General features: G+C 38.8%; 1 protein-coding gene across 4 annotated transcripts in view; it reads left to right on the top strand.

The window, feature by feature from the left end:
• The window catches only part of LOC134538519 (serine/threonine-protein kinase grp), a 41,080-nt gene that overhangs the window by 4,788 nt on the left and 21,193 nt on the right, over positions 1-15,099 (top strand). For 3 of the 4 annotated variants that reach the window (XM_063379906.1, XM_063379907.1, XM_063379905.1), the window contains exon 3: positions 11,632-11,855. In XM_063379906.1, the coding sequence (XP_063235976.1) occupies positions 11,632-11,855 (224 nt within the window). Of the gene's footprint in view, positions 1-11,631; positions 11,856-15,099 lie in introns of those variants that run through there. The other variant, XM_063379908.1, reaches the window with a different exon arrangement.

Raw genomic sequence — 15,099 nt, 5'->3', positions numbered from 1 at the left:
GAAGTAGAGAATCCAATCGCATCTCACCGACTCCGTTGTCATTAGCTTCACGTGAGGTCTCCCTCAGTCAGCTGTGTCGGGAACGACCGTGTGCTAGGAAACAAAACTTGTGACACATCTGTTGCAGCAAAGGAAATTTAAAAGTTCAGTAGACGATGTCTTGTGGTTAACACGTGTTGCTTAATTGTGCACCATTATTGTTGACATTTTTTAATGTGTAAACATCGTTGCTCTTGTTGAGAAAGTGGAACGTAAGTGCAGGACAACTATGCTGCGTCTGCACGTAAGTCTCGTAAACCTCAAAAAGATTGTGCACGTGTAGCAACATAACCTGTGTCTCGTCACTTTGGTAAATTTTAGGGTACGTACCATACTTCTTGGTGGAGTCAAATGAAACTTTGGGATTGTGAAAACTACTCTGGAATATATTTGGTGAACTAAAATAATCATAGTTAAAGGTAATGCCAAGTTTTAAATTGACTGAAAAAAAAATGGCTTTAAGTACAATGATTATAATATATATTCTCCTTACTGTTGGTAGCTGGTGGTAAGGTGTGTGTTCTGTAATAATGAGGTACGCGGTTCAAAACACATTCGTAAATAAATTATTATTATTTTTTGATAAAATAATATAATGTGAATTGGCTCAGTAAGGTTAGGGTTGGTTTGAAGTAAGTATTTACCAACTAATTTCAGACACAAAGCAAAAACAAATATACAAACATATATTTAGTATTATGTGTTTTAAAGTGTTCATGTTAATATTTTTGGAAAATTTATACTAATAACTGTTTAGTGAATCTTAACAAGATGGCAGTATTTTCAAAAGTTAAGTCCTAGCTGGGATCTATTGGACTGCAACTTTTAGTTTGAAAAATACTTCAAAGATAGCACCATATTTGTAATGCTTTAGAGAACCAACAAAATGTTAAATATCTTTTGACGCCATGTTTATTCCAACACAATTTTCCTGGATAATAAATCAAAGGAATTTTTAAAGTTCCTTTTTTATTTTATTACTTATCAAGTTTACAAAATTGTTTCATTACTATAAAGTTTACTTTGGCTTACCAATAGGCTTAGTACAACCCCCTTGCGTCCACCATCTTGACAATGTTGACTCGTGGCTATAGCAGTTTCTGCAGGCATCCACACGAGACTTTTTCTGTCAGACTTCCGTGCTTATTTCATTGCATTTCTGGTGCTTGCTAAAATGTCACCCTCAACATGCCTAAAGAAGTATAACCAAAAAAATGATAGTACCATCATGTTGAGCAGAATTACACTACAGTTAGGTTATAGAAAGGGGAATAATTGTTTTTTCTTTTTCCCTAAAATGAAAAGTTTTCATATATTTAACATGCTCTCATTATTTTTAATAATTTTATGTTAAAATTTGGTGTCCTAATTTTGTATTATAAGTTTATTTGCCAAATGAGAACACATGAATTTGCTAGTTATTGAGGTTAGCTGTATACACATCACTAGCGAGTACTGAATTACTGACTCCCTTGTTTTTTATTATTATGTAATACCGAGATTCGGTGCATTTGATCATGATGGCATGATCCTGTATGCATTGCAGTGATGCAGCTATGTGGGTCAGCGCGAGTCAGTTGTGCCACACTCCAGAAATGATGCCCGCACTTTTAATTTCGATTTCCATTGGCTTTAAATATTTTATATATTTTTTATCGAAATGCATAGCTGCTAAAATTATTTTCAAAATCGTACAGAAGGCTGGCACTTATAACGAACTTTAAATCTCGCCATCAAAACAAAAACACTGAAACAAGTTGGCGAACACATCTTACGGCAAACGTAACTTGCATGGCGCACTAGTGTACGAATGTGCCCCTGTTACTTCTGTAGTGTGTATTTACAGCGAGTGATGCAGCCATCTTGAAAATAGGGTCTATCTAATGTCAAAGGACTCCATTCCTTATTGTGTGAAATGTCCCTTTTGGTATTGCGTGAGCTTGGAAAGTGATCTCAGACATGTCAACAGTGCCTCTATCCTCCATTCAGCCATGAAACCTTTTGCACACATTTGCATTACTTTTGCAACAAGAAAATTTCCTCAAACAACAAACTTTTAGTCCCTTTTAGATCTAATATTTTCCCTCATGTGTTCCCATCAAAGACCATCTGAGAGTAGCAAAAAATGCCCAATATTACAGCAGAACTTATTCAGGAAATGATAGTTGATCCACTGTAGTTGTGAACAAAATTTTGGACCAATTACAAAATTCTCCATTTTTCTATTGAAGTTGATGAGACATCAGATTCAGCTGTGGTCAAGCAATTTGTTATTCGTGCAAGTTATCTCGACTGTGATGGTTTGCTGCTAAATTTATCAGCCATTCACAGGATTTCAAAGTATTTAATGTTGTGGTTAGTATTACCTAAAAAAACTTTCCAAAAAAGTAAACTAGAAATTATGCAGTGCCATTTTACAGAATCATCAGATTTTTAGTGTAACTTTAAAGTTTTTTTATGTATTGGTATATTAAAAAAGCATTAACTCAAAATAATTGTTGCTGAGACTCTTCAACCTTAACATGTATGAAAAACCATTTGTAATATTTTTATGCTTATTTGCCAAAAAAAGTAGCTTGTTTCTAGGTAATGGTATATTCATACCTGCCAACCTTTCCGATTTTTCCGGAAGTCTTCCGAATTATAACTGCTCTTTGTGATTTTCCGAAATTGTCTGACTTCTTCCTATTTTTGTTTTCAAAATGGCTTTGCTGAAAAAAAAAGTAGGTGTCTTCCAAATCGATTCAACATTCATGTTGATCTATGTATGGCGTGTTGCGCTTATGTGGTTTTTTTCCGATTACACAGTTCTGCAGCGAGTACGTCATTGTTTGTTTGACGGTTAATTAAGAAAGGTTATAGTGCATTTGAGGTGATTTATAATATACGAGTTGCTATTTTGTATTAAAATTAGAATTACAAATACATTTAAACGGGCAAACGTACGCTGTTGTGTACGAATGCAATGTGTTAACTGTTTACGAATTTGTTTACTGTGTTACGAGCTATTGCCGTCGCCTCTTTTAAGCGTTTGTGACCGGTTATGAAGCACAAATTGTCTGCATTATGTTTTCAAAGTTGAGTACGAAAAAACAATACTATTATCAGACATTCCACGATAAATATAGTGCAGAGTTTCCATGCATTTCAAATGTTGACAAGGGGAAAGGTATGGCTTTTGTAAGATATGCAGATGCGACATCAACATATCACATGGCGGGGAAAGTGCGAAGCATTTATCCAATGTAAAATGCCAAGAAGTTAATCAGAAACTTTCAAGGTTCTTTGTTAAACCAGGGGGTGCAGATCTAGACATCACGCGAGCTGAGTGTTTATTTACTTCGTTTTTGATAGAGCATAACATTCCTCTAGTGGCCGCAGATAATGCCGGTGCACTTGTAAAAATAATGTTCCCATACTCTGAAATTGCCAAGAAATATGGATGTGGACTTACCAAAACTTCTGCTATTATGAAAGAAATGGCTTCAGATGCAAAATCCGGAGTACCTAGTGCAGTACTTAAAAAGTGGGCCGTTATCAGTTGCAACTGATGGTAGCAACGATACTAGTTCCAAGTTGTATCCTATTGTAGTTACGATTTATGATGAGGCACAGCATAAAATTGTAAATGTTGTTCTTTCCATTCCTGTTTTGGAAGGAAACTGCACTGGACGGAATATTGATAATTTAATGCTAAGGTAGATTCTGTGAGTTGTGTTTTTCTGTGAAATATTGTGCTGATCTTCAAGTATCACAGTCAACAGGTAACAACACACACAAATATTTTTTAATGTAGCTATAGCTTATTTGAGAGTGGGTGATTTGTGTAATTTAGTTGTATTTTAGCAGTACAAGTATGCATAGTAGCCACATAGGTAATTTTTTTTTGTCAAAATTAGTAATTTTTCTATGTGTTTAAAAGTCTTCCTAATTCACATTTTCAAATGGTTGGTTTAGGCTATTTCGCATTGCTTCTATAATTATTTTTAATCACCATAATTTTTGACTGGGGGTCCGGGGGTCCTCCATCAGAAAATTTTGATTTTAAAAGTGCAAAATAGCACTTTATAACTATTTATATTAAGTAGGGTTGGATGGGGTGAATGTAATACAGTGTATAACTTGGGGTGAAAGTGAATCTAAATTTTTATTGAGTTAGGATTAGGTTTCTAAAGCCCCAAGAAATGTGCGTAATTTTTCTCAGTGTTGTGGTGCTCTTAGTTAAAATAATATTCAAAAAGTTTGGTTTTTTGTATCATATCCACCCCACCTGACCCTACTTAAGTTGAGAGATCCCTTTTGGAGTGTATCTGGGCGGGGAAAAAAAAGTCAGAGGGTGTTTGAAATGAGGTGAACGGTGTGCAGCGCCGAAAATAAAAGGCAGGGAAAAGGGAAAACAGGAAATCCCTGAGAATACCAGTATTCCGAAGCATCATCCCGGCATAATTTCCACATCTGAAATTAGGATGACCCCACTGAGAAACGAACCAGGTAACTTATAATAACTGCATTTTTAAGAAAAGGACAACTTTTTATTTACATGAATATTTGTTCTATGTTTAGTAGATTTTTTTATGTACCTATGCATGGCCGTTAAATTTGTGTGGAATTTCTTAAAAGAAACATTTTTATTTCAATGTTTACACATCCTTAAGTTAAACTTTTAACTTTTTTTTCTCTCTTTTGTTTAAGGATGAGTTGCTACCAGCAAGGGACAGAAACTTAAGACTACAAATTATAAAATTACTGTTAAGTGTTAAATGTAATGGTTTAATGGTGATTGAAAACCGCCTCCTACCCCCCCCCCCCCCCCCCCCCCCCACAACAAATCAAACACTTGTTCTTGCCACTTTATTACAAAGAGAATAATTAATAATTAATTCTATAATGTGTTGTACCACCAGAATTTTTCTAATGATAGATTGTTACTCACCTCAGTTCCACTTATTACTGGTTCACTTTCGTTCGATGAAGTTTCAGCATGAGCATCTTCGTACTGTCTTTTGGCTATTGAAAAATATGTTAAAACAGTTTTTTGTCTTTTCATTGTCGATAAAATGAAATGCTAATGCACATGTAAGTAGTTTGACTCTACATCTACAACTCTCTGGTCTACTGCTCAACACATGTTTCTACATCACTACTTCTAACACCCAACACGACAACAAAATAGCGAAATACTTAAGGTTATTCAAGGAATGTGCAAGTACACTCACAGACGATATGTATAGGTGTATGATACACGAGGAGGGAGGGAGCTAAGCTGCCTAATGACAGCAGACATTAGGTCTGGTTGCAAAGAGGAAGGGGCGTAGTCCTGCAGGTATACTCTATTTCAAATAACATTGGTACGTTTTGACAGTTTAAAGTAAAGTCACTTTACTATTTGTTTTTGAATGTTATAATTTCGATGCTGGACATATTTCTTGCACGTGAACCTTTGATACGTGTTACCCGATTCACTTAAAATTGCTTATATTATTGATTTATTTAAATAGCATAACAGTAATGCGGAATAATATTATAAAATAAAAATATCACGGTCTAGAAAGTTGGGGGGGACAGTCCCCTCCACCCAAAAAGTTCAGGGGGACACGTCCCCCCTGTCCCCCCCCCCCCCCGGTTCCTACGCCCCTGGACATCTCTCACATGCAGGGACCACAAGCCAACAAAGAAACAAGACAGTTACATAAATACATTAATACACAGACTGATCAGGACAACTGATGTATACAGAACAAAATAAAACACACAAGTTAACGTAAAAAAAAATTTTTTTTCAGTAATTATCCAGATTATCAAGTTTATTGTGATTAGAGATAATTCTATTGATAATATCGATCTTTTTATAGTAGTTACATAGAGTAGATGTTAATTTACTGTTCAATTGTGGTATTAGAGTACCACAGTACTAAACCAATATAATTATAACAATTTTTAATAAAGATTGCATCAAGGTATTCATGGCGGTCAGCTAGAGAAGGTAAGTTAGGTTCATGAAATTTTTAAGTCTAATGACTTCGAGTAGATTTTGGTTTTATCGCTATCAGATTTATTAATAGAATTCCATATAATTCTAAGTTAGACCTAACTAGTGTTAAGTAAAGAGAAGGAAAGAATCTATATTAGTAGCATAAAAGGTTATGTGTTTGATTAGAGCAAGAGTCCTTTTGGAACTCATAATGGTACCAAGATCTTTAGAGAGTAAGTTTTGGGAGTTGGAGTATTATCTAGTACACAATCATATTTGATAGGAAGATATTTCCTTGTGAAGGACATATTTATTATTATTATTGAGTTACTCGATTTGTTTTGCGCCACTTGTGAAGTTCTGTTAATGTCAAGTTGAAATAGTAACCAAACATCAAGGGCGTTATGCTTTTACAAATGTTGAGATCGTCTGCAAACAGTACACCATGGGAGTGGGTGGAAATGCAAGAGATGTCATAGATGAATGTACAAAAGAGTAAAGGATAGTGTGCCTCCCTGACGAACACTGTAACCCTTCTCTACCTATTACCCTTACAACAGGGAGAACCTGGCCTCACAATTGGCCCAAGGGGACTAAATCAAAGGGAAAGAAAAGGTTACGTTAAACAAAACAAAGAGCAGAGCGCAGTGGTATAAATATATTTTGATTATTTTGCAAACAACTACTAATATGCGCATCTCAACAGCGCTCAAATACAAAAATGGCTTTACTACAACAATCAGAGTAAACTTAATAATCTCAAAATTCAGGTACAAGACAAAAACTTTTATAGGGGTGGGTAGAGTTTTCTTTTTTGTTGTTGTGGGTTCACAGGCTTCACCACAAGTGCATGAACTCTTACTCCAATTTCATACGCTATATACAATAACAATTTACCTGACAAAAATTTTAAAATACTATTATATTTCGTTTATCCCACCCCGAGAGCTCTCCTATAGCAAGTCCTGACACTCTAAACAATAATTTAAATATGGTAATGTACCCACAGTATGACTATATAGTTCTATAAAATTTTATATAAAAGACACAATTAGTATGACAAAATTTTCATTATTTCGTCGATCACACAAGACAGCCTCAGATGAGTATGAATAAAATATTTTAGCTATTGTACATTTAACATTCAATAAAACATCTATAGTAATAATTTATATCTGACCATAATTTATCAGTTCTCTATTATTTTAATCTCTTACAGCTCATAAAGCTTCATACCACTCAAAGTATCAACAATATAAATATATAGTTCTATAAAAAATTTATATAATATATTTAACATTCAATAAAACATCTATGGTAATAATTTATATCTGACCATAATTTATCAGTTCTCTATTATTTTAATCTCTTACAGCTCATAAAGCTTCATACCACTCAAAGTATCAACAATATAAATATATAGTTCTATAAAAATTTATTTAATAATCTCACTAATCACGCATGGCAGGCTTTTTAACTGCCAACTTCATTACAACCATATTAGCTCCAGGAAATCATAAGTTCTCAATTGAGATAAGCATAGAACCACAGGTCTATTTTAATTGCACTCCAACCTACGGTGGCGGGCAGCATGCCAACAATAAAATGCCTAGAATATTTCCGGCAAAACTTAAATCACCAAAAATTCTAGAACTTATTTAAGGAATCTAGTAAGATTTAATTCAAAAAGTCACGCGGTTTCCTCTCTCGCACAACCATTAGGCATATAATATTCAAACCCTTTTTAATATCTCATAACTTCTTACTAGCTCTTCACCATGCACAGGGACTCAAGGAAAAAATATTTTTCAAGACTCACCCCTTCAGTTGCCATCGGGAACAGGACGACGCACAATATAAATAATTTAAAAAGGCCATTTAAAAGAAAAGATCACTACACCACCATTATACAATTTAAGGACATCTGCACAGCTGGGACGCCGACTGCAACCACCGACTCTCGAACCAGCTGCATTCCATACGACGAACCATTTAAACTTCGTGGAGTTTCGGTCGCTCTGCTACTGACGAAACTTCATTTCTTCCCAAATTTCATTTCAAAAAAAAATCCGTCCAGACGATCTATTCCCTTCCTCCGCAATAAACAGAAAAAATCAAATCGTAGACCAAATTTAAGTTTATAAAATGTTGTCCTCCTGTGCCAGCTGCTCAAGTTGACTCGGTAGACTAGTCTCACACCTTCTCGCTCATTCCACAACCCGCCATGTCGTGTCGAACTCCAAAAGAAAAAAATATTACATAAAAAAAATTTATAACTTCTTAAAATAATTTTCTCACTCGCGCCGATGCTTACTCGTATTTAGAAAAGAAAAGACCACTATTATCTTGTCATAAAAATTTTAGCCACAGCTCAATCGTAGCTTCTTTTCTTCTCCTCATAACTAGCCCGGGTCTATGCTGATATATTCCTCGGCAATCGAGGCCTCGACTGGGGGTTAACTGCACTGCATTTCCCCGCACGAGCCTCCCGTTGCGTTCTCAAGCGTAAACGCGCTGAAATCTGTCTTCTCCTCTCGTCCATGATTTACACGTGAATCAAGTAAAGTGGAAATCATTTCTTGAAGTCGTGAAGTGCATTATTCACCGGAGGTACCTATCATGGACCATCACTGACCGTCAGGCTCCACTGTCAACTCGCGAGTCCCTTTCTTTTTCTCTCTCCTCTGCCCAGCGCTGTGCTCGACCGGTCGCTTACCGCGCATGCGTGGTAGCTAATTCCAACAGTCCACCACCCGCAGCGCTGCACGGATAAGCCCGTCTGCTAGCGTACAACTCTTGAGCAAAACACTACTAGATGACGCGATAAGTCACACCTTCCGACAACGCGCGGACACAAACAAAAAAAAATTTGTGACGCCGTCACAGGCGTCACAGCACCAAAAGAGGCTTTAAACGATGAGCGAGGCATGAAAATAGGCCAAAACAATGAGATGCAGGACATTAAAGGTCACAGGGGTTTCCCCCTCTTTTCTTTATTAAACCGGCGCCCTTAGCCTAATGGCCCTTCCGCCCCGGGGCCCCCACGGGCGTGGATGCGGATCACGCCGCATACGCAACCAAGAAGGGCGTTAGAGCTTATGGCTATACACAGGGTCTGAGGAACCCATCCCAGCATGTGTACCACCTCGGCCCCCTACCCCACTCGGCTGATCAGAAAGTTGGATGCTCCCTGAGCCCTCTGGAGTTGTCATCACTTCTGGCGCCTGCCTCACACTGGGACCCCTCAAACCACCCAGCGAACCCGCGGTCCGGTGGAGGCCTACCCAACCTCTCCCGGTTATCCAGGTCGGTAACCGGAGCTGTCTCCGTCGCTCACTGCGTCAGCATGTCTCAGGGCTAGGGAACCCTCGTGCTTGCCCCTAAAGCACACGGGGCACCACCGCCTAGTGCGAGGCCGACACCAATTGTGGTCCTGGGCCGACAAAGGAAACCTCAGCGGGACCTATTCCACAAACAGGATCACCCCGCGCCACTACCAATTTCGGTGACGTCTGGTCCGCCATCTCGAACCGATTGGGAGAGTGGAGGACCTAGAAGTCATCACGGTCTCTCCCCCGACCTGGGGCAATAGCACAGGTTTACAGGCCGTGGCCCCGGGTACCCCCTCACAGTCCACTGAACACTCCAAGAAGCAAGATAGCCTTGATGATATCGCGGCTTCTCCACCGACCTTTGAGCAAGCTCATCAGTTTACAGCCATTTCGGGCCCGGTCGCCACCTAGGAATGTCGACAGCTTACAGCACTCCGTTCCATGGGCATGAATTTCTTAAAGGTGAAATCCGATTTTGGGATGCATCACCATGGCTCGGTAGTCGAACCACCCAGAAAGGTTTCAATCACTGTCTGCTGCTGCCCGCAGCTGCAGCCCTTTCACCATTCCTGGTACCCAGCCAGACAATTGAGGGTGCCTGAGGCAGAGACACCTTCAGTTAACAGGGTTTCCGCTATGACTGGAGGTAGGGGCTACCCATCCCTGCACAGCCACCACTTTCACCCCCATCAGCGGTGCCACGAGGAGGCAGGTGGTTGCCATAAGTGCAGGAGAGGCTATATATGCACCCTTTCCGTGGGCCTGTTGGGTCATGTCTCAGATACTAGAACTGGCAACAGTTTCGACACCTCAAAAGAGCAATCACCTTTCCCCGAAGGGGTCAGACCCATTCCCGCCTCCGCAACGAGACAGCAGGAACCACAGCCTTGTGGGCACGACCGGTTTTACCAGAAAACAAAATTAGGCCATTTTCCTCCACATACCAAACTGCCTTGCTGTCACGCAAGTCCTGCGAACACTTACACTAGGGGTCATTTTGTTGGTACTCGCTGATGTTGATATAAGACTTCACTAACAGTTTACAGTCGGCCAAGCAGTGCATGTGGGGAGGTGACGGACATTCGACAACTTCAAACTCGTCGGGCGAAAACATGCTGTATACCAGCTTGTCTGTCCGTCTGCACATGTTAGAGGGAGACTTCTTATCCCGGGAGTCACTCAGCTGTTGGCTGCAGTGTTGCAGGCACTGTGCCTAGTTATTGCTTAGGCCTTTGAAAACTAGCCTTCTCAAGAATAACTTGCTTCGTGAAAAAACACAACTGACATTCATGTAAAACATAAATTTATTTCAATTAAACTCTCAGTAATTTAGGGGTGAGGTTTGGGCTATAGGTTACACTTGCTGCTTCAGGGGATATCCTGCAATCTACCTCATTGGAGAAGTATAGAAAGAAGATGCAGGAAATCCAAAAAGTGCATCAAAAATCCAAAAATAATCACACTAAATCCCTTTCACTTTCCACAGTAACAGTCCGGAAACTACCATTTGACCTTCTAGACAATGACTGGCTTATTCTGGAACATTGCATGCCCTGGTAATGCCTTTTCCTTTACCAGTTTCATTCTTTTGGCATGGCATGCTACGTATATTACTGTGATCTAGGATTGCGTTGCTGAAGCTGAGAGGCACACAGCTAGCTCTGCTTCCTGGGATGGTTAAAATTTTGTGTACTCAATATAAATATCCATGGTCACCTAACATTCATTTATGTATTGTTGTTTCAACATTTGTTTTACCATATTATTTGGTTATTAAGTTAACCCTCCCTTGTTTACCCACCATTACATTTGTGGTTTTTGTTGTAGTCCTCGCAATGGGTTGTATAAAATTGTACATTTTCCACCATTCATGTTATTATCGTCATAGAAACTCTTGCCTCTTTGCTTTATTATTTGAATTACAAGTAAGCTGTAACATTGTCAGGTTTGGACAAAAAGCCAGATTTTTATTTTTTTAATATTGAGTGTCTTTAGCAACAAGAAAAAATAGCTAGGTATTATTTAGAAGGCAATATATCCACAGATCTTGTTTTTAAGTTTACTTGTATGAAAATGTAATATGGTGGTGAACTCTTGGAGAGAGAAATGGTTGAGTTTGGATAGATAATGTGCAGATCACATAATTGCCATTTTATCACATGACTTATTGGTTGTATTGTGAAGAGCAAGTGGTTAATTATAGTATGAGTGTATAATTTTTATCTGTATTTTTTGCAGTAATCTTTTAAAGTTTTTGTTTATACTTTCTATATTGCATTTTTATTTTAGGGTGAAACTACTGTTGAACCGCAGCACGGGCGATGCAGTGGCAATGAAAACCGTGGATCTGGAAAAGCACCCGGATGCAAGAACGTCCATGCGCAAAGAAGTGGTGATCCATCGCATCCTGACCAACCCACACATCATCCGCTACTTCGGGCAGCGTCGCGAGGGGAACATAGAGTACATATTCCTGGAGTATGCTGCGGGCGGCGAGCTGTTCGACAAGATAGGTTAGCTCTTTGGTGTTGGATGACTGCAGCGGTGTGAATGTTTATTCATAGGTTAGAAATAATGCGAGGTTTGTGGGTAAAAGTGTTAGGATAGCTGCATATCAGTTACAGTCTAGGAAACCGAACTTCAATTACATACATAAATAGATGCAAAGAGTGTATTTCCCATAAAAAAAATTTTTTTAATTTTACTGCTATGGAAGACAATATGGTTATGTTTGGTTTTGTAACAAAAATTCTGGTACAGAAGGCTAATCAGCATAAAGTTGAAATATTAGATTTAAAAAAAGTAATAGAAAACTACCAACTCCCTTTTACCGAATAATTTACACTCATGATCTAAAATGATACAGTTAGCATTATAATTAGCATTTTCAGTGACAATAAAAAGTTACATAAACCGAAAGTCAAAAGTGGCGAGGTAACATTTCGAAACTCCGTACTTTCCGGTGGCCATCTATGTATTGTCTGCAGGCATACAGTCAACGCTGTCATCTCCACACCTACCTGCGGTGAAAGCTATGGGCTACAATCTGCAAAAGCTATTCAGATAAGCATAATAGAACCATTAAAATATTATTGATACTTTTGTTTCACCTTGGGTACTTTATGTCTGTAAAGTCATAGGAAACTTGGTAGTTCAGTAATTTTAAGTTTGTTAAAGTTAACCTTAAATAATTTTTTAAAGTTAATTTTACATTATAGTACATTTTGTTTAACACTAGAATTTTTAATGAATTGTGTCTAATGAGCATACAGTCTTACATTTTAGCTGTGCGGGCAACATTTCTTTATTGTGGATATTTGTATGGCTTTTAACTATTGGCTAGATGGCTATACAATATCTTCATCAATCAGCAATATTTGAATTAGCTATAAAGGCATTTTAAAGGTTACTACCAATAAAGTAATAGATATAAAATTATTTTTACCGTGCGCCACTTTAGTTTTTGTGGCACAAGTTTTGATTTTTCTTGAGGAAACAGTATTTGAGAATTTGTTGATTTTTAGGTTCATTTTATTTTTTTGAGGTGGGCATTTTATTACTTGTCAAGATTGTTTCTTTTGATATTACCTAGAGCTGACGGTTGGTTTCCCGACCACTGTCAACCAGTGAGCGACTGTGCTCTCCTATCCCACGCTGCGCTTGGCGTCCTGCCTTCATGCCCGCCTCTGGTCGCGTACACTCGGCCACTACCGCTTGCAAGCACGTGCCCCGGCTATCGTAGCGCCAGCCCACTTCGCACAACGCTTGCAGTTTCACTTCCCTCTCATGCGTTTATTTCCCAGAAACTTCTGCAGGGCTAAACAAATCCCCCTTGGCCTCCTCATGCCCATGCCTTTAGGTAGCTCTCGGAGCTCCTCGACCTAGGCCAGCGACCCTTGGCAGTCCGGGTGCTCTGTGTGCCATCTACCCGCCACTCAGCCCAGCTACCAACCTGCTTCAGACAATAACTTCCAGTGTGCACATGCTGATTCCCCTCCGTGTATAGTTGCTTGATAGGGGAGTATTATTCCCTTTTTGTGTTGTCTTAAATATGTAGTGCGTTATTTATTCATTTTTCTCTACTTCACGTTTATTCGTTTTGGAATTTCTCTGCCACCTGAGAACGCCTTAAATTCTGCGCTACCCACAGCAATAATTACAGTTTGGACGAACTTTTTTTTAAAGGCAATAATGTAATCTACTTGAAATATGCATGTAGTTAAACCACTCATTAAAAAGAGTAGCCTAAAGCTAACTAGTGCTAAAAGATTAACTTTCTGAAAGGACATCTCTAATACAAATTATCAGACAGTCGCGCTGCAAACATGCTAGAACAAAATTGCAGTTCACGAACTTGTAAAAACCTGGAAAAGTCGGGGAATTTCATGTTCAAAAATTTGTAGCAACTTGGAAGACTTAAAACTACACTTAGCACTAACATTTGAGTAGACATTTTTATTACTGCTCAATTTTTCCCGCATTAAAAACAAATTACACAATATAAAACTATGCTGAATAGATTCTGGAAAGTAGCTAACTTAATAATTACATCTCCTAACACTAACAAAATTTACATATAATATTTTAAAAAGGGTACTAAAATATTTATAACTTAAAAAATGGCTCTAGTTTCTAGACCCGTGTCTGATACGTGTGCCAGCGATCTACATTCGTCGCCAGTCATTTGGAGAGGGGAGTGGAGTTGTTTATGCTCATATAAGGTTTTTGGCCACTTACCATCTGCGACTCATTACTTCTTTCAAATAAATCTAGAAAACGTAGCATGATTCTTCTATGCCAGTTGTTTGTTTCCAAGGTATGTGCTGCGGTGATACAACGGGAGGACACTCCAGTTGATCGTGCCTGGTTTCAAACGACATGCCTTCGTGGATAGGTTGACTTAAATTGAGTTCAGGTCTCTCGTAAAGAAAACAAGTCTCCCAGGACGTATGCCAGTGACCTGGGTTCTGCACAGCATCGAACCAAGCAGTCAAGACACGTGAACCAGTGGACACACACATTTCTTGCAGACGTCACGCACCTTGGTAACATCATTCGTACGACTAATTCCCAACACATTTTTCATCTTGTAAATGTGCAACCAAATTCTCACTGCAAAATATACACACGTGTTTATTTCCGCCACCTTTGCGGCATTCGTGCACGGACTTCACACTGGTGCTTTTCTTAACTCCCAAATTCTTTCACGAAACACACGTGTTAGATTTTCTCATTCGCTGGCGGCCTGTCTGCCTCGGCTTGCGGCTCGAGCCAGACTGCACTCGACGTGTGCGGGCGAGATGCATCACTACACCACCCTTCTTGCTGCTTTTCACAAGTGACGAATAGTACATCTATTTTATCATATAGGGTAAAAGAAGGTGGATGCATACATATTTAAATGTGTGTGATTTTTCAATTTGAAAAAATATAGGGTTTTTATACATCTAAATTTTCATCCATTCCAATATTTTTATTCTAAATGCACGTAAGAAGCAAAGTAAAAATAAGGGAAAAGGGGGGGGGGGGGAATTCGTGCAGCGAGACTAGACCCAGGGACCTATCAGATACTAGACAAACACACTGGACTGGAGGGTGAGTTAACAGGTTTGCTTGAGTAGGGAATAATGTTCAGGCTACTTCAGTCACTTGAAATATAAAAAAAGGCATATCTGTGGTATGCTTTGTTATCTGGCCAATGGCTTTGTGCACTTAATAGTAGAGGTAACCTACGACAAGCATGGAGATATTCTGAGG

The sequence above is a fragment of the Bacillus rossius genome, chromosome 13 (assembly GCF_032445375.1).
Source record: "Bacillus rossius redtenbacheri isolate Brsri chromosome 13, Brsri_v3, whole genome shotgun sequence".
NCBI lineage: Eukaryota > Metazoa > Arthropoda > Insecta > Phasmatodea > Bacillidae > Bacillus > Bacillus rossius.
The sequence above is the reverse complement of the archived record's forward strand: the minus strand, read 5'-3'. Positions and strand labels throughout refer to the sequence as shown.